General features: G+C 38.4%; 1 protein-coding gene across 13 annotated transcripts in view; it reads right to left on the bottom strand.

The window, feature by feature from the left end:
• Positions 1 to 19,725, bottom strand: part of AFDN (afadin, adherens junction formation factor) — a 131,184-nt gene that overhangs the window by 9,847 nt on the left and 101,612 nt on the right. For 10 of the 13 annotated variants that reach the window (XM_086627033.1, XM_086627012.1, XM_086627018.1 and 7 more), the window contains 7 exons: positions 11,885 to 11,950; positions 11,655 to 11,728; positions 11,025 to 11,143; positions 9,794 to 9,988; positions 9,443 to 9,534; positions 8,821 to 9,009; positions 5,218 to 6,240 (listed from right to left, as the gene is read on the bottom strand). In XM_086627033.1, the coding sequence (XP_086483159.1) occupies positions 5,218 to 6,240; positions 8,821 to 9,009; positions 9,443 to 9,534; positions 9,794 to 9,988; positions 11,025 to 11,143; positions 11,655 to 11,728; positions 11,885 to 11,950 (1,758 nt within the window). Of the gene's footprint in view, positions 1 to 3,339; positions 3,376 to 5,217; positions 6,241 to 8,820; positions 9,010 to 9,442; positions 9,535 to 9,793; positions 9,989 to 11,024; positions 11,144 to 11,654; positions 11,729 to 11,884; positions 11,951 to 19,725 lie in introns of all 13 variants that reach the window. The other 3 variants (XM_086626995.1, XM_086627003.1, XM_086627081.1) reach the window with 3 other exon arrangements.

The raw sequence follows: 19,725 nt of genomic DNA, 5'->3' as shown, positions 1-19,725 counted from the left end.
ATGAAAGCTAAAGAACAAAATTAATTAATTTCATTTAGACAGGAATTTGGCAGATGTATACTAGAGGATGCTACCTCCATGTAAATTCCCCTTATTCAGGGCTAAAACTTTTGTAATTCCCAAATGAAAACCACATAGAGATCAAGCTCAGTATATATGGTAGAGCAGGGAATAAAGCAGTTAACTAATTCCCTGCTTGGATTAAGACCTCTTCTTGTCTTGCTTTTTAATAAGACATTATTTTACTGAAGGAGATAATATTGCTGTCAAAAGGAAAGACAGCTAGTAATTCAAAAGAGTTTATAGAAGAGAAGCAATTTCCTCTTAAAAAAAAAAAAAACAGAGGTGAAAGCTGCAGTGAAAAAATACAGGAAAAAACTCCTTGACTCTGTCGCAATTGCATTCAGAGAAAATCTCTGAAAGTGGCAGTTACGGCATGGATGCCTTTTTGCTTAGTAGCAAATATTCCCATTGAAATGCACTTAAACAAGAAAATATTTCAAATTAAATTAAAAGGGAAGTTTTATTTTCTTGTGAGCTTAACTAAAGAAAGAAGGGAAAACTGGGCAGCGTGCCCACCTGGGAACTGTTGTCAACATCTGAACCATAATAATTGTGAAGACCACTGTATTCAGGTCAGAGGCTATTCTAAACATAATACCTAGTAAAAATGCCAAAACTGATATGTACGGCACAAGTGGGAACAGAGCAGCTATTACAGAGCGACATTTCATTTCTTCATGATTAGTAACTAGTTTCTGCTTTGGAGCATTCCCAGACCAAGGCAGGGAGCGGCGGGATGGCGAGGCATGCCAGAGCGCTTGCAGCGTTTGTGAGCGCGTACAACAGTGCCCGGCTCCATTTCAACTCCCTGATTGTCAAGACGCTGAGAAAAGTTATCTTCGTGTCCCATTTCTAGTAAGACAGCTATTAGATTCCCAGGTTGAAGATTTGGATTCAGTACTTCTCTATCCCAATTAGTTTTTCTCTAGTTTAAACGTCATGTTTTCATGTGATTTACTGCACTTCCAGAGCTTCTCCAAAGCAGCACTTGTTTATATTGTTAACAGGTAGAAACAACTGCCAGCGTGATGGAGAAGAGCGTTCTCCTCCCAGCTGTAGCTGCGCAAAGCAGCTGAGCACAAAGCACAAATTCTTTCCCCCTGCTTTGTCCCAGCTCTACTGAAAGTGCCAAGAGTTCGCTCAGCTGCACGCTCTGTCCCCCTATCGCCGACACACGCTTGCAGCACTATTCCTACTGAGAAGAGGGAAAAATCCCACCTTTCCCCTCAGCTATTGCTCCTCATAACGGACCAGCCCACCAGCTCTGCATCAGAAGAAATGTTAAGACATTCATGGGACTGGCAGGCATCCAGGAAGTCTCAGATTCCAGACAAAATTCGTTTCTCAAGCACTGCTTAGAATGCTTTAAAAGAAGTTCCAGAAGAACTTCAAATTTATACCTATTTATTTGTAGCAACTAAAGCTGGGTCAGATCTGTTAGTGGCCCAGGGCATTTAAAAAGACAAACACTAGCCAAGTTGACAATACATGCATTAACTATTCAGCAGCTTTCACCAGCCTTTTAATTAGCAGAACAGCTACCACCCAATGCTCACGTCAGACAGAAAAAAGCATGAAGAATGCTGAAGCGTATTTTTTTTTTTTCCTACTAGAAACTACAAAGTAATTTCTTGAGTACATTAAGCAATATAGGATAGATACAACCGTGCCCAGAAAGTCATGTGAACAGTATGAAAATGATGAAAGTGGGAAAAAGAGGTATTTGCTGGGTATAGTGTTCAACATCATCTAATTCAGAATTAGCTTGCTTTCTCTTTTTTGAAGCTAAATTTATGAGCATAATAAATCCTTGACTGATGCAGGCCATGGATCCATCTAGCACAGTGTTCTGTCTCTGACTGTGGCAAGAAAAGCTGCACACGAGCCTGGCCATTTCTCCTAGTGTCTCCCCAGCGTTCAGCGTGGCACTAGAGATGTCAGCTGGCACAGCCTTGTGTAATCCTTTGTGTAGCTGTTTGCAGGCGTGATGTCTATGAATTCGTCTAATCCGTTTTTAAAGCTGATGATACTGTCTGCCTGCACAACCTCCTGTCGCAGAAAGATCCAGAAGTTTACAGCCTGCTTGGCAAACTACTTTATCTATGCAGCTGCAGCTCTAGGGACCAAGGCTTAAGCAAAATAATGTCTACCAATATTTTTTCTTATTACTACTCCTATATTAAGTCTGAAGAATCTATGGCTCCTGGCTTGTACATTAACTCAGAAAGCTGACACGCTTCACCTGTTTCGCCGCCGCCAACTGCTTAACGTTCACGTACTACACAGACAGAAAACCCAACGCCTTAGAGAGACTTACTAAATTATCTGAAGTGTGTATTTTAAAAGGTAATTCTTTAAAAAAAAAATAAAGCAGTGCTGAATATCAAAATGCTTATTTTCAACAGACACGTTTACAGTTTTCTCCAGGAGCACAAATTAAGTATACTAACAGGACCTGCAAGCATTACCTTTCTTCCAAACTGGTATACTAATTATACAGAAATACACTTCGAAAGGGATGTATTTCTTCTCTAGAAGACTATAGAACTCTTTTTCCATGTACCTATTTCCAGTGAGAGCAATAAAACAGAGAATTAGCTGGAGCCATAACAATTACTGCTCCAATCTGAAAGCCTGTCATGTTTTAGATGCAAGAGAAAGTTATTAACCAATTGAACCTGGAATTATGTGGTAACTTAATAATTGCATGTTTAGGTGACCTACTTGGAAATATTAGTTCAGAACTAATTTCTGAGTTTACAATCCATTTTTACTTTAATGAGAAAATTCTAACACCTGTAAACAACAGGGTTTCAGCACGTGCTGAAACAGTATGCTGTATTATTAGGCTCTCAGGACAATTTCACTTCAAATTGGAAAGGAATGGTGTTGCTAGAGCCTTTCTAAAACCTGCGGGGGTGGGGAAGAGAAGGGAGGAAATCTTACCTCACAGCTTGTTCATTCAAAGTTATTAGTAAGATTTTACAAACACGATTGCACAAGACATCAAATACACAGTTTTCTATTAGACCATTGCTACAACAAACAAATCAAGCCTGCAAGCAGAACACAACATCTGAAAGGAAGGAAACACAGGGAAAGGAGTCACCACATCTGGAAACATTCAAATGCATGCTTACAGTTGACTTACTGCTTATTGTATCACAATGATTTTTGAACACCCGAAGATGCCAAATCATCATCCAAAGCACACAGGGTGGTTAATAATATCAGGAATTGAAATGGGAAAGAGATATTGAAGAGAAACAAACATACCAAATCTAGAACAGAGATTGCTGGCACAGCAGTCTGCTGCAGGTAGTAAGAAAGGGGAAAAAAAGAAAGATGCACAGTGAAAATAAAGATAGGTTAGACTTGTGCTATTTCAAAAGCATTTTCTTTTATTTGTGGAATCAGCTGCTTTAGAACGAGGAACTGAATTGACATAGTCCTGAAATACAGAAAGGAAAACAATCAAATAATCCAAAATTTTTTATCAGTATTGGTTTGACTCCTTCGAAACCTCAGAGATTTCTCCAGAGATGCTACTTATTGCACCTCTAGCAGTATAGACAGTGAAATGTAAGCAAAATGCAAACATTACTTCAGTTCAAGGCAACTCTTATTTTTTAGTTTCAAAATGCTGGAAGAACTTTATGCAGAAACAGTATTTTAAATCCAGCAGTTGCAGAGAAGACTGATATTATGTTATGCAACACAACTGGCTTTCTATTTATGACACATGACTTTTTCAGCCTTGCTACAGTAAAATTTTGAAGACGGTGTTTGTTAAAATGGCAGTTTTACATGGATTTTTTATGCCCATAGGTAACTGCCTCTGTGCTACAAATTACATGTTAGTGATGCTGGGCTTTAACACAACCTGTTCGCCAAAGATACATGTAGCTTTCCCTTTCTTCAGCTTCCAAGTTTGAGGTATCTATTGTTTTACACAGTAATAAAGTTAGCCACAAGGGAAAAGGAAAGCAACACAGACTGCAGAGAAAGCTTAGAAAACCAAGCTGCCAAAACAATCCTGAACTCAAACACTACTCAAGCCGATAGCTATTTATATCAAAATAAGCATGTCCAAACATTTCTCAGGAATTAAAAATTGCTTATCACAGAACTAAGTCAACTTTTCAAGATGAACAAAGAGAAGACACTCAGCATATTACAGAGCTAGTTTTTAGGCCTGTCAAAGCATAGCTATTGGTTTGTAACTTTGGTATCCGTGCTATTATTCAGAAAAGAAAAACAAGTTTTCCTATAGAAATTGTTTCTCAGTAACAACAGATTTAACAGATTCTGAGAGATAACGGCCACCAGTAGAGTGATAAAAAATTCACCGCACTATTAAGTTGTATTATTACATATGTTATGAGCTTTCACAGTACTGAAGCTAAGGTAAGCAAACCTTGTGAGATACTGATTAAACTGGACACCATGCAAACTCCAGGTATCTATGAGCTACAGTCCTGGACAGGGTGTATCAGCTGTTACAACACCCAAAAACACATGGCTCAACCCAATGCTTCTGCCCAGCACTGCTGGGGTCTCTGCTGAGGCGGTGGTAAAGGCAGAGGTAGGGGCTGCATTACACACCAGCCTTTATTTGGAGCAGACCAGCAAGGTGGAATCTCAGTTCAGTTCACTGTTCCCTGGAAACAGCATGCATTCAGTGTCCATGTTCAGGTCCAAGACCATATATAAGAACTCTTAGAAGCAAAAATAGTTGAGGTGGAAGAAAGATAAACCCCATTATTTTTCTTCCTGATTCTCCTAAAAACTTTTACAATTTAAAATGTTTTTGCTTACCTTCCTGTAAGCAAATTCCTGCCATATTTAACTTTCTTATCCTACTCCAGGTACATGGCAAAATCTCTTTATCCAAAGTGAATTTCCTTCCCTACAATCCAAAAACCAAATTTGACTGCCAACTTGGATTCTATAATAGGTAGCTATGATATTTTCATAATATATCACTTAACTGGTGAAGCAACTCTAAGTTAGCAATTTTAAAATTCAGGGTATTCAAGAAAGCTTCATCCTCCTTTACCCTAAAAGAACATGGAAATACTCAGACAAAGCCAGGAAACCCACCAAGACAGATATTTACAACGCTTTTGTCTAGAAAGGATTATCCCCTTTTACCCTTGCTCTTCTTTCTGCCTCCAGTCGCTGCATGATGAGCATAGTATCCACATCATCATCCTCCTCTTCATCATCATCTTCATCCTTCTGCTTTGATTCTTGAAGTCGCTTTTGGAACTGCCACTCGAGCATGAGTTTGCGGAGGCGGTCATTTTCTTCCGCTGTACGATCAGGCTTGTTTTGAAGTTCCTGAATCTCTTTACTCAGCATGTCCACAATGTGCATCTGTTGCTGCTTCTCCAGTTTCTCCTTCGCATCCCGTTTCCAGGGATCTGGAGAGAGGCTATCACTAGAGGACAGTTCTTCCTTGCTGATAGTAATGTACTGCAGATCTCTCCGCTCAATAGTCCGAGGCTGCTGTTGGGGCTGCAACTCTCGAATGACTGTTTCTTGAGACCTCTGCAAAGTTGAAGGTTTTTCTGATTTCACTTGTTGAAGAGAAACAGGAGGAACCACAGTCTGAGCAGGAATTAGTGGCTGAGAACGCATTTGGCCCAGTTTTCTCTCCTGCTCACGACGTTTCCTTTCTCGTTCTTCTTCCAAGCGTGCTTTCTCCTTTTCATACCACCTCTGATGCTCCTCTCTTTTTTTACGCTCAGCAGCCGCTGCCTGGGAAGATGCTTGTGCTCCTATCTGATTTGGAGGAGGAGGGGGAGGCAGAGGCAAATCCATTTGTAGTTCATCAAATTCAGCTGCATAATGCACTGGAGGAGGCGGCGGTGGAGGGGGAAGATCCGTTCTGATGGGCTGGGAAATGGCCACTGGAGTTGGCTGGCTAGTAGCTGGAGTTTTCCAACGGCCAGGTCCACTTTTAGTTAAACAAGAACCAGGCGAGACCGGTTTGGATGAATGGTTCAGGTGTTCTTGGCTGGATGTGCTAGAATCCACAGATGAATTCATCCACTGATCACTGTCTGACTTCCGATCAATGTACTCTACATCCTTTCGTATAACTACTTCCAAACGATTCCTCTCTGGCTGGAAAACTTTATCTCGGAGCTCTTCCTGGGAACGAGCCACACGCTGGAAAAAAATCAAATAAGGCACATATTTCATAGTTCATCTAAAACATATTTGAAAATGGCTCATAAACCACATTCTTATTACTGAAGGTAATTACTTTTACTGAATTTCAGCATTTCCATGCCCAGCAAGTTTCCCAAAACCAAAATAAAACATTCTTCTCAGTCATTTTAACTAATTCAAGTCATGGAAGGTCTTGCAATCTCCAAAACGCCTGGAAATCTGGACTGGGAGGAAGGACAAACGCAAAATGGAGCTTAAGCTGAAAACCTCCCCAGCTCACACAATTTCTCAGGGCTATCCCTGACACTCCCTCCCCCACATGTGAGCAGGAGCTCAGGCGTACCAGCTCTGCCATTCAGCCTTCAGCTGGCTTCACTGAACATTATTCCTATTGGGAAGGCAAACAGAAAGGCTGCTGAGGAAGAGACAAGGGAGCAGCTGCCCACCGTCCTCCATTAAGAGGTGAGAGGAGCTGTGAGAAGCTCTCATTACTATAGTGACATTTGGAGGTATGGAATCTGGGCAGTCAGCTCTAACTCTACCTGCTCGTGGGCACGAGTGTACTGGTCTGCGCTTTTGCCGCTTTCTTAGCGTGTCAAACACCAAGTCTTTTTTTTACATAAGCTCAGGATCTCACTGTGCTGTACAACCTCCTGAAAAGGAATCCTGGACCATAAGCTAGGCTTATCAAATATGTTAATGATTTTCTTGAAGAAAACATTCATACTTTGAATGTGAGGAACTACAAAGCACTGAACACATAATGTACCAATTATCAACAACTGAGAGAAGATTAACAAAGCAAACTCCTTTTCTTTTTCCTCCATCAATGACCTTAACCATGACCTCTAAAGAATGCTTTCTTTGAGAAGAACAAGTGTATTTTTTATGCTCTATTAGTCCAGCAGAGCTGAACACACAGCTATTTGTGTTAGATTTGCTGTAAAGATGCACCTAGCCAAACAGTTTGCTAATGCCTTCCAAACAGAAAACAAGCATTTCTTATCAGTCAGTAGCTTATGGCAGCTTGTTTTACAAGCCCAGTTCTCACTGTAAAGATTAAAAGGATATATATATATTTTTTTTTTTTAAAGTCTATTTTCCTCTAATTTTCAACTTAAAAGAACTACTGTATGGCAGGGAAAAATTGCGTACACTTCAATACTTGTAGGGAGCTAGAGCTTCTAGCTGTTTGCTTTACGAAACGCTTTTCTGCACTGCATTCAGCTTTATGACCAGAGCTTAAGCTCTGTATCTGTCAACGACTTCAACAGATGGGGTTCATCTCACCAGTTTTAACCACCTCAACTAAGCTACTCACTTAAGCTTGTCTTAAGCAGGGCAGAGGTGCATGTCCCGGCAGCAATTCATCTCATTAAGACAAACGGGTAGGAACCTCTCTCTGGAGATACCAGCCTGCCCCTGTTCCATCATCTACAGAGAGCGCCTGGACATTAACTGTGCAGCTAAGAGCAAGTGAGATGAAATCACGGAAAGCGAAGGAGTTAAGCACAGAAATTCAGCACAGTATTTCCACAGCTGTTTGCCACAGTCATTTAACTTGCAACATTCTCCTTCAAAATTACCATCCTACTTTGGGTATAACATCTATTTTCTGAACAGTTTAAATAATTAGGGTTTGATATCTACAATACCGAAAAAAAAAAAAAAGCTCTAAGCTTTTATTTAATTGACTCAATCCTTATTTTGCTTCTGTGACACAATTTCAAGATAATTTACATGACATGACACTGCTTTTCAAAAAGTAAAACATACTGAGCATGGTGTAAGGCTCTGCTTTTATCACAAACTAAGAAAAAGCAAAAAAAGTTTTCTCTATATATTTTTAAGTCTCTGGTGGATTAGAGAAAAAGATGATCCAGTGACTGCATTCAGTAGATCTAGATTTAATTTCCTGTATGCATCTGAGTAAAGTCCTCATTTACAAAGAGTAGAACAACATTATTTTTTTAAGTTATAAAGGTACAGCACAGGTAAATTCATTTCAGGTCAAGAAGCATCTGCACTCTGATAATATATGTAACTTTTATTTATTTATTTATTTATTTACTTTAACTGATAGCAGGCAATGTGTTTTAGTGAAGACCTTGGATAGGTCTTGAAGTACTGTTTTATTTCATTTTTAATACTTTGTCATTTAAACAACGCACCCAGCAGGCAAAGAGATTTTTCCACATAAACTTTCTTGGAAGAGTGAAAGATTTCCTTTTCCTTTTCAGAAAATCACAACACATTTTACAAGACAAACCATCTTACCGTCGACACCCCATTACCTCTAACAGGATTAAAAAATCCCAGACAACAGCTCTGCAGAAATTGATAACGTAAGTTCTATGAAGCAGGGGGATGGGGAGGCGGGGAAAGAGTAAGGTTTCCAAACCTAAGACAATCTTGGCAGAAGTACAGTTGTTCTTCCCCTGTGGTATACTTTGTCCTCAACAGTTGAGAGATTATAGAGAGCTGACTGTTGTGCAAAAACGTCTCCAGCAGTCTGGGAGTGGAAGGCAAGCAGTTTCTTTCTGTTTTTTCCTTAAATTGAAAGCTACAGCTTCTCACCTGCATGGTAGTATTGATCGACTGATTACTTTCTGCAAGGACCTGTGGTTTTTCTTCATAATTTGGCCACTGACTCTGAGCTGGACCCATTCGATCCTGGGACTTTGAAGCTGGGAACGTGAAATATTCTCTAGTATAGGTCTGTGTTGGGATGGGATAAGCTTCAGGTCGTGGGGGCAGAGTCTGTTCCTGAAAAATGTAAGAAGAGCATAAGGTAGAATACACACAGATCTGTACAGAATATTATTCTAAACATGCATTTTCCAAATGTTTTCTTTTGGCTTATAAGAGCATTATTTGTCTAGAACAGGAGATAAAGAGGTTGCCTAGTATTAAATACAAATTGTGGTTATGACTCATGTTTTTATGGTCTGAAAACAAGTACGCAATATTGCATAAACCTAAGAAATCACAAGGACAACTTCATGAACAAAAGTTAATAAAAATCACTCAGAGCTGTCTCAATCTTTCATTAGCTGTAACAAGCAAAACCCCCACCCAGTCACAAGCACCAGCATTATGTTCAAATAGTTAAGCAAGACACTGGTTTGACTCAAGCACACTGACGCTATTGATGGCTAAGGAAAGTTTAATAGCCAACATTTTGCTTGCCACTTCTGACCTCTGTACAAAGATTTCCAGTAGAGACTGAGGTTATTTTGGTGGTAGTTCCAGATGCATAAGCATTCTTTCCCCCAGGGCTTGGAGGCTGATCTGTTGGAAAGTTAAAAGGAAGCATTTACATGACTGTTAATAATAATTTACATAACTTAATAAAATAATAGTATTCACAAAGTAAATGTGATTTTTCCTTTGAATAGTTCTAACAAGAGGCTTGCTCCAAATGTTACTACTACACTGGCATTTTAAACTTAATCCATTTTTAAAAACAATAACCCCCTTTTTGAATTCAACAGCCTCTAAAACTAGCAGAGGAGGCATCTACCCCTAAAAGAAGGATAATCTTACTTACTTGCTACATTGGGACTGGAGCGATGATCAGCTCTGTTCTTCATTAATCTGTCATCCCCTGGCAGCTTCTTTGGTTCACTGTACTCTGTCCACGGCAGCTGAGGGCTCTCGGGTGATCCATTTTGAGTGGAGTTATTATACAGCTCGAAACCTTCACTCTTTGGTCGGGGTTTACCTGAGCCACGGCGGTCAGAAACTGTAACAGTTGGATATGTATTTTCCCCCTTTCACTTACATTAACTACTGTCTAGCGCATTCTTTTTCAAACCAGAGCTTCCTTGAGTTTATAATTAAAAATGAGTTCCCAGGAAAGCAAATGTTACATTCAAAAATCTTTACTTCTTCAGATATACAATCCCACTCTTGTATTAACTATACACGATTCATTTGATTTGTATGCTTCAAATGAGCTTTTGAAAAGGTACCACGATGTTTGGAAAAGCCAAATGTGCTTTAGTGAAAAGTCTCTTGCTGACTCTCAGAGGCATATGACATCTGGGATGGTGTTGTAAACTGTGATAATAAGGATTTATTCTTTTAACCCATTCTTTTCTATACTGTAGCACTGCCCTATATGTAGAAAAGGTATTCTTTTACAAAATTACCTCCTTTCTAACATTATTTTACATAAAACTTAAGTATGTCTTTTGGAGTTAGTTCACTGAAGTAGGATGATAAAAATATAACACTGGAGAAACATCCAAGAACTTCTTATGATCAGACACAGAAACTTAAGAAGATAAGTTTCAATATTCCTAGTTTAAATAAATAAATAAATATATAAAAATTAAATGGCAAAACATGTTCTAGGGGCTTCTGTTTCTACTTCTCTCGTAGTAATTACCATGCACTCTCTAGTTACAAGGAAGTCATATTCTAAGAGGAGGAAAGAAAGTTTTATGAAAGGGATAGAAAAGTCATTGAAATTTAATGCCCTTTGTATGTTCCATTTCACTACTTCAAACCAGAACTGTGCTTAAACACAGCATTAAATTTTTTAAAAGGTACATATGCAAAGCATTTATTAATGATTAGACTAGCATAATTTCAAACAATATTTGAAAACAGATGAACTTTTGATAAGAAAGGAAATGCTTCTTTTCTATGCAATTATGTTTCTTTTCTGATTTAATATTTTGGTAATACTCGGCAAGCTACTGTGAATTATTATATTTTCTGCGTTCTGAGACTTATAAAGCTGTTACTGACATAAATAATATTAGCATTTTTACCTCTTTGCATCATTGGGGATGGCTGATTAAGCAGGGTTGCCAGACCATGATAAATTGCTCCTTGTTTTGCTACTTCTAGTGTTACTACAGAACCTGTCCTAGTCATAAGTTCTGCTGCCCTGCAATAAAAGCCAAAGCAAATAAAAAAAAATAAAATTAGGCACTGTATTACTTAGTTCTCCTTATTATCAGTTTGCATGTCATGATTTCTCAGGTTTATTCTAGTAATCTTTTGTTTGACAAAACACTCTATCTAAAATCACTTTGAAAAAAATTAGAAGATGATGACTAGAAGATACGCTTATTAAACAGACAACACCTACAGGCAAGTACTATTTCCAGTTTCTGCAATTAAAGGTCAGAAGCCAAAATGTTTAAAATTAGAGCTAAAAAAAGTTTGCTCAAAACTAAAGCCTAAATGTGTAACACAGTCTCTTCAATATATATAACCTGTATCACATACAGAAACTATTACATGAGCAGTTGCACTTGCTACTAATGCCATTCATAGGCAGTTATAAAAGCCAAGACAAAACCTAACATGTGAAAAAACGAGCTTCAACCCTTTTCAGTAAATTATTACTCCAGCATTTCCTTAATGTAAAGACACCCAAGGAGAACATTCTGTACCTTTCCTGGGACAGGCCCACCAAACTTCGGCCATCCACACTGAGCAACTGATCCCCTGCAGCCAGACGACCATCCTAATTACATATTCAAGAGAGAAAAAAATTCATACAGCAATGCTAACATGGTCTAAATTAAAAATTATTCACACATACTAGTAAACAAACGATTTTAAAGCATTTCCAAGGGATCTTTCTACCTTTGAACTTCTGATGTTTAAGAATATTACTAACCACATCTGCAGCACCTCCTTTCACAACAGACTTGACATATATTCCAAGTTTGTCTTGACCAGCACCCTACGGAGAAAGAGGCGTTAATTTATTACATTTATATTTGATCTCATAAGCATTCCAAAAGTGTTAATCAGAATTTTACATGGCTAGGTAAACCTCTAAGTTCTCATTACTTTTATATATTCCCAAACTGGAAAAAAGCAGTTACACAGGAAAGAGTTACATTCATTTAAAGTCAAAAGAAAATTTTAATATTAAGTCTATTGAACCCGCAAGCATTGTTAGAAGCAATTTGGTCTTAATGCAAGCTTGAATAAGAAAGAAAATACATTAACTAAAACTTAGACTTCAGAAGTTTGTTCTAATCCCCTTCTCATAAGAAATACTTATTTGCACTTCTACGTGCATGTTATTATTTTTTATACCTCTATGTATTATGTTCCACCGCACTGTTTCTCTTGCCAACACCCAAATGAAACAAGGTAGATTGCAGATTACAAGAAAAAGGAATAGAAATGCTTTTTACATTCATTAGGACTGTAAAGGTGCTGGTGTAAAGGAACAAACTGCCTCCAGTTTTACAACAAACAAGTAAAGTAGATACTATGATTAATAAAGTCTTTTAAGTTGACAGAGCCAATATGTAAGTCTACTGCAAAACCATGCAAATTTTGTTCATAAAATATCTGCCTCAAAATATTCCACTAAATTTTAAAAGGACTCTTAACAGTGAACTTATTGCTCGACAACCAACAGATTCCAGACAAGAGAACACAAGCATCTATTCAAGCCATGCTGTTGCGTCATCCACATGCTCCAATTTACAAGACTCCACACAGACCATTCTAAATGTTAGTATCACAAACCTTTAAATTGTCACTTACAAAGTAAGACAATTACTTGTGATTTCAATATCTACTATAGCAAACTGTGCCATTTTACTCTGTAAGTCACTCGGAAGAAAAGTGCTACGTTTTCTACAGAGCACAGTTTTTAATGGAACATCGTTTTCTAAAATAACCCCCCAAGTTGCTTTGATACTGAATATGAAACTTCCTCCTTTTTTTCTCCTTCAGTTTTTCCAACTCTTCCCCCTCACCCTTCTTTTGGCAGCAAAAACATTCATTGCTCCCACCATTCTAATAAAGTAAAATAAAAATCAAAGTGAAGATGATTCAAAAGCTAGTATTATAGATGGTTTTCTAAACAGGTGAAGGACCTAATTTTTATTCATTAAATCTTGAGTTAATCTCAAATGTTTATTCAAAAGCCACAGAAAAGGAATTACTTCGAGTCCCATGATTCCAGATTAACATTCTACATGTCCAAATTTTTCATAATAATTACTTAAGTCATAGTTAAAGAAAAAAAAAAAAAAGAAAAAATATGCAATAAATAACTGAAGTAAGGACACTTTCTTTGTCTGGAAAGAATATAAGGGCAATTAAAAAAACCCCACTGTTTAGTTACTTTTTGTTGTTTTTTTAAAGGCCTCTAAGAAACATCAATGTAACTGCAGGCTACTTTTAACTTTACACCAGAAAAATCCGTTAAAGTTATGAGAAATACAAGTCAGACGACAGCTAGATAAACATAATAACAAATGACACCATGCTTCACAAACATCTTTTTTCCCCCCAGGCAACCAAGAAGCACATAGGAAGGATGATCTGGTTCACAGAACACCTAGACTTCCAGGACACATGTGGCAAGATCTTTTACCAGGAGTTCATGACTTGGAGGTGACATGGCATAAGAAAGAACTTATTATATATCAATAACTGGTTCAACAATGGATAGGATGTTATTTGTTATCACAAGGATTGGAAGTTATCAGAGAAGCCCTAAATGAATCCACTGTTCACCATGCGCCTAAGTGTTCCAGAAAAAGGACAAACAATAATGTAAATAAATTTGACATACAGAAAATTTATCAAGTAAGTTAAAACCAAGTATTGGAGAAGGATCACATGATGCTGAACACTGGAGCAGTAACAGAGGGAAAATGTATTTCATTGGTCCAAATGTGGTGTAATGAATCATAGAATCATGGAATGGTTAGAGTTGGAGCGGACCTCAAAGATGATCTAGTTCCAAACCCCCTGCCATGGGCAGGGAAACCCTCCATTACACCAGGTTGCCCAAAGCCTCATCCAACCCGGCCTTGAACACTTCCAGGGACGGGGCATCTACAACTTCTCTGGGCAACCTGTTCCAGTGCCTCACCACCCTCTGAGTGAAAAATTTCTTCCTTACATCCAATCTAAATCTCCTCTCTTTCAGTTTAAAGCCATTGTCCCTTGTCCTATCACTACACACCCTTGTAAAAACTCCCTCTCCAGCTTTCCTGTAGGCCTTTTTTAAGTACTGGAAGGCTGCAATAAGATCACCCCGGAGCCTTCTCTTCTCCAGGCTGAAAAGTCCCAACTCTCTCAGCCTGTCTTCATAGCAGAGGTGCTCCAGCCCTCTGGTCATCTTCGTGGCCCTCCTCTGGACCCACTCCAGCAGCTCCTTGTCCTTCTTGTGTTGGGGACCCCAGAGCTGAACACAGTATTCCAGGTGGGGTCTCACAAGAGCTGAGCAGAGGGGCAGAATCACTTCCCTCGACCTCCTGGCCACGCTCCTTTTGATACAGCCCAGGATACGGTTGGCTTTCTGGGCTGCCAGCGCACATTGCTGGCTCATGTTGAGCTTGTCATCCACCAGCACTCCCAAGCCCTTTTCCTCAGGGCTGCTCTCAATCCATTCTCCGCCCAGCTTGTACTTGTGCTTGGGATTGCCCCGACCCACGTGCAGGATCTTGCACTTGGCCTTGTTGAACTTCATGAGGTTCTCACAGGCCCATCTCCCCAGCCTGTCAAGGTCCCTCTGGATGGCATCCCTTCCCTCCAGCGTGTCCACAACACCACACAACTTGGTGTCATCTGCAAACTTGCTGAGGGTGCACTCGATCCCACTGTCCATGTCACCAACAAAGATGTTAAATAGCACTGGCCCCAGTACTGACCCCTGAGGAACACCACTTGTGTGTAATGCTCCAACCTTGTAAGGGACCACTCCTCATCGGGGCACTGTTGGCAGAACCAGTTACCACCTCCCCTTGTTGGGAACTGAAAATTAAGGTTATTGGGTTTATACACTCTGAAGCTACTTGAGGTTGATGCTGCTTTTATTCAGTCCTAACTTCAAAAGGATGTTAGCAAGAATCACATCCCCGCTGTGTCCAGTAAATCAAAGATCTGCCTAATGCAGTCAGACTAGGTAAAAACCAGCAAGCCTTTGAAAGAGCACTGCCACTTTAAACAGTGCGCATATTAATCATGCAAGTTTGAGATTGTGACTTTGGTACTCATATATTACATTAGACACACTATACCCGTATATATCACCTTTATTTTCCTTGATTATGATTGTTAGTGCACATTAAACAAAGTTGAAACATTCTGTTTAAGCCTATGATAATGTGCACTGGTGTGTAGAGAGTGATGAGATAAACATTTGCATTTGCACAAATATCCATATAATAGTTTCTAAACTGGCTTTAACTCATTGAGAAAGACCTTTTTAGTCACTGTTTTCAGAGCTGTCTTCACATATCAGCTCAAATATCTGGAAGCCAACAGAACTAATAGAAAAGAACAAACGAAACAGAAACCACCATGGTCACTAAGCATCTAAAAGGTTCACATTTAGAAAACTGTTTATAATTCTGATTATTCTGAGGCTCAGAGGATAACAAGGATGATCTAAGACATGGAAGAGCTTCCTTGAGAGAATCAACTAAATAGACATGGACTCCTCAGTTTAGCAACAATCAGAGAAGTGAAGGCCTATGGGATTACGAGTAGCACAGACTGGATTATTTATCATCTCTCTAATCAGTCAACAGACAAAGCTTTCTTATTCATGCTATCAGCTAGCATATTTTATGAAGTTAAAGAAAAACACAAACAAAAAAACATTTTTCATAATTCGTAATCCGTAACAAGATTTTGTAATTAAATTGGAAAACTGCCAGGATCAAGACTTCTGTAGATACCGAAGTGTAAACAGGCACAAAAAATATCACAGATTCATGGTATGGCCCTTCAAGGGCTTTCAGAAAAAGTGATACAGATACAATACATTCTGAAATTGCAGAAAGCTAGAAACTAGGAGGAACCATCTTACATTTGTTTTGTTATGTTCTTTGGCTAAATACCCCACAGCTAGAGGATACTACATAAGATAGATTTTTTGCTCCAAGTGTAACTGTTCTTATATTCTAAGCCTTACAGTAATTTTTCATTAAGATTTGAAGGAGTTGACATACTCTTTGCTCCTTCTTTTTTAATGTTTTTATGAAGCGTATACAGTTTTTCAATCCCTTTCCCGTTCTTTTAAGAGAAGTTACAAGCAGATATGTTAGCTCCAAGTCATCTCACTTAATACAAAATTAATGAATTTTGAAAGCAAAAAAAAAGTGATTTAAAAATAAATCTCCATTCAGATTACATAAAAAGTCTTTATCAGCTACTACATCTACTCATATATTACTAGGACAAATGAGTTCCTTGTCTGCCTGCTTCACAGGCCATTTAATACGTTTCTCACAACATGCCTCTGCTCTCACTTATGCTTGGGAAGACCTCTCAGTAAGCATCCTCAAAATTAACTCATCATCTTCCTTCAACTTTTATCTTAAGATTTAGAGTAATTTGAATCCAAATTCTTAATTTCTATTGAAACAGACTTAATTTTGCTCCAGTTCCACCTTCCAGGAGACTGCATTAGAAGGAAATGTACAGTTATTAAGGACACAAAAAGGACGTCAGTATGTGGTTAGACATGCATAAACTCCAAATTGAGCAAAATTCTCATATATACCACATGGATTTTTCTCCTGTCATTAACTGACATTACAATAAAACAGGTTTCTTTCTAAACTGTTTATTAAGCTGCTTTTCTTTCAAACAAAACAGAGCAATGACATATGTGTATTAATAACAGTAATACTGACATATGTGTATTAATAACAGTAATACAGTAAACGTTATTTCAGTTCACTTTATTTATTCCAATCCTGAATAACAAAAGCATGTATATCTGTAAAGCTGTTAGTCTGAACAGAAGAACATAAATGTAGAGAAGTTAGATGACTGTGGAAAACAACAATGTAGTAAGCATAAAAAGATGGTTGATTCCATGATTAATTAACCTACACCACATTTTCTCGAATATATGTCAGTTACAAAACCCCCAAAACTCTTACAAGTATTTTTCAAAAAATAATGTAGAAAAGTTGAAAAAAAAAAAGAAAGCCTCATCTATAGTAGTAAACTCTCTAGTGCTACCAATCCATCCCTTTTTCTTTTCCTTCACACTTGAAGCAATGTTTACCTACAATCCTATCAAAAAGTGAAATGATAGTACCCTTTTTAAGGGTAAAAAAATAACCCGTTCCCTTAAGTAAAAGTTTAAGGAAAATTTTCAACTTGTATAACCGAAAAACACCACAAACCTACTGCTGCTACTTGACTGCTTCCAAATTAACAGCTACACATTATAGTCACAGCTTTCAACTGGAAGAACCACTTATACAAAATTACCGCAATCATTGTATCAAAAGCAATCAAGATCAGCTTCAGTTCACCTGTGGGACAATATTCCTGAACTGAACTTCATGAGCGTTAACACTCAACTCTGAAGACCTCCTTTGTTTAGCTCTGAATGTCACCAGTTGTTACAATGCATAGTCAAAACAGAGAACCACCAGGAAAAAGTTTTATAAGGAAGGTATTAGCTGATCAGAATTAGATGAACAGTGAATTGTGGACTGAAGAAGGGAATTACATGATATTTAAAAATTCTGATACCTCAAGTAAATTAGACCTAGGCTTCAAAATGAGAAACATGTCCATTCTGTGCTTTTACAATAAAGTTAAATAATCAGTAACAAAAAAAACCCCAAAAAACAGATCATAAAAACCACAAAAAGGACAAAGAACTAAACTGGAAGGTCAGCAGTGGAACACTATTTACACATTTCAATATTTTAAAAAAAAATGTTACACAATTAATTATGATGACACTAGCAGTGAACTCATACAGAGGGTCAGAAAAAAAATCCACCTGTCTGCTCCCATGCTGTCTTGCACTTGGACCTGCGCAGGCACCACCGCGTCGTGGCAGATCCCCATGACAGATCTGGGTGAAGGCTCAGTTGACCCCAGCCTCAGCCCCTCTCCTCCCAAACAAAAGCTTTGCTTTCAACCAAATCAGCTTCCTCAAATCGTTTACAGCACAGCATGACTGTTCATAACCATGCAGGAAAGGGGGTTGCTAGGAAAGGCCTGGATCAAGGGTGGGTAAGGAGGGGTGACGTTATTCTGGTTAAGCTGTTGTGCCAACTTTTATCAGGTTACCGCAACTGTCTACCTGTGCCAATAAATGCATAATGGTCAGGGGCTGTGAATATATAGAATAAATATCAGGTAGGCTTTTCACATGAGACCCCAGACTGGGATTTGTACTGCTAGAAACCAAAAAGCCCTGTATAAGAAGGAAAATAAGAGTCAGGAATTGTTCATCTTTTAAACATAAGAACAATTGACCCATGTTTAGACCACACCCGTGAGCAAGCTTCCAGTAGGGAATATTCTTTTTAATGAGCACTACAAAAAAATAACAATGGAGTTTGACCTAACAGAGAATATTTCAGTTTAGACACTGCCCAAGTAATTCCCAAACGGGTTAAACCAGCATGACTTACAAAACAATCAGTGTTTCTCTGCTGCAGCCTCAGACTCCACTATTCGTGGATTAGAGATTTTTAACCCAGTATTTAACTGTTTCAAATTCCTAAACTCTATTATAGGTCACCTATTGACTTGTCCAGCAGCGTTGAGCAGTGTCTGCACAAAAATATTCTAGTGGAAGCTGAGTCCCAAAACAACCGCGAAACCAAAAAAGCCACATAGATACAGATCCCATACAGAGAAGGGAACTACACATGGCAGCGGAGGTGGAGCTATGAACTTCTGAAATGCATCGTCATTTTAAGCTTTTTACAGCCTACATGGCAAGTGCACGCAAAAGACATTTCCCAACTTTGCCAAGATCCATCCCGTCCCTCCCTAAACATAAAAAATTCAAATCATCCTAACTTTAGCAGGGATGGAGATGAATAGCGTATTTTGAGTTCAAGTAAATATATCCTGTTAAAAAAAAAACACAACAGAACACCTTTACTGATGTAATTATACAATGGGATAAAAATATCCCTATTTTTTCCCAGGAATCTTCACTAGCTCTCTGAGTGAAAACATGAAAAGATTCCTGAAAATAATCTTCTCCATGCTTGAGCTTATTCATCTTTAAGATGGATGTATATCGTCAAAACATGTGGGAAACAGAGGAAAACAATTAGGTCCAGTACTCAGACCAAAGCCACACATTTGCATGAGATGCAACACCTGTATAAAGTTCTTTTTATCATCTTACACTTACCTTAAGAGGTAATTTAATGTTTGAAAATGGCAAAAATTGAAAGGATATTAACATATTGCACTTGCAAGTTTGGCATACACTGAAGTTTAGTCAGAGTAGAAGCAGCATTAATCCTCAATTTGCTGTGATTTACAGGTTGCTGCAGGAATTCTATGACAATGGGGAACATTCTCTCGCATTTAGATGGCATTTTAATGGATCTTTTAATCCTACTTGGGAGGTAAAGGCAAACATAGGATACTCTGCATACAGAAGTCTACTTAGAATGGTAACTCAGGTCTTTATCCTAAATCTAAATGAAGAAAAGAGTGTACAGGAAAATATTTGTTTAAATGATCAGACTACCTTGT

This window comes from Tauraco erythrolophus, chromosome 2, assembly GCF_009769465.1.
Source record: "Tauraco erythrolophus isolate bTauEry1 chromosome 2, bTauEry1.pri, whole genome shotgun sequence".
In the NCBI taxonomy this organism is placed as follows: domain Eukaryota; kingdom Metazoa; phylum Chordata; class Aves; order Musophagiformes; family Musophagidae; genus Tauraco; species Tauraco erythrolophus.
Note: the sequence above shows the minus strand (reverse complement) of the source record. Positions and strands in the feature narration are given on the sequence as shown.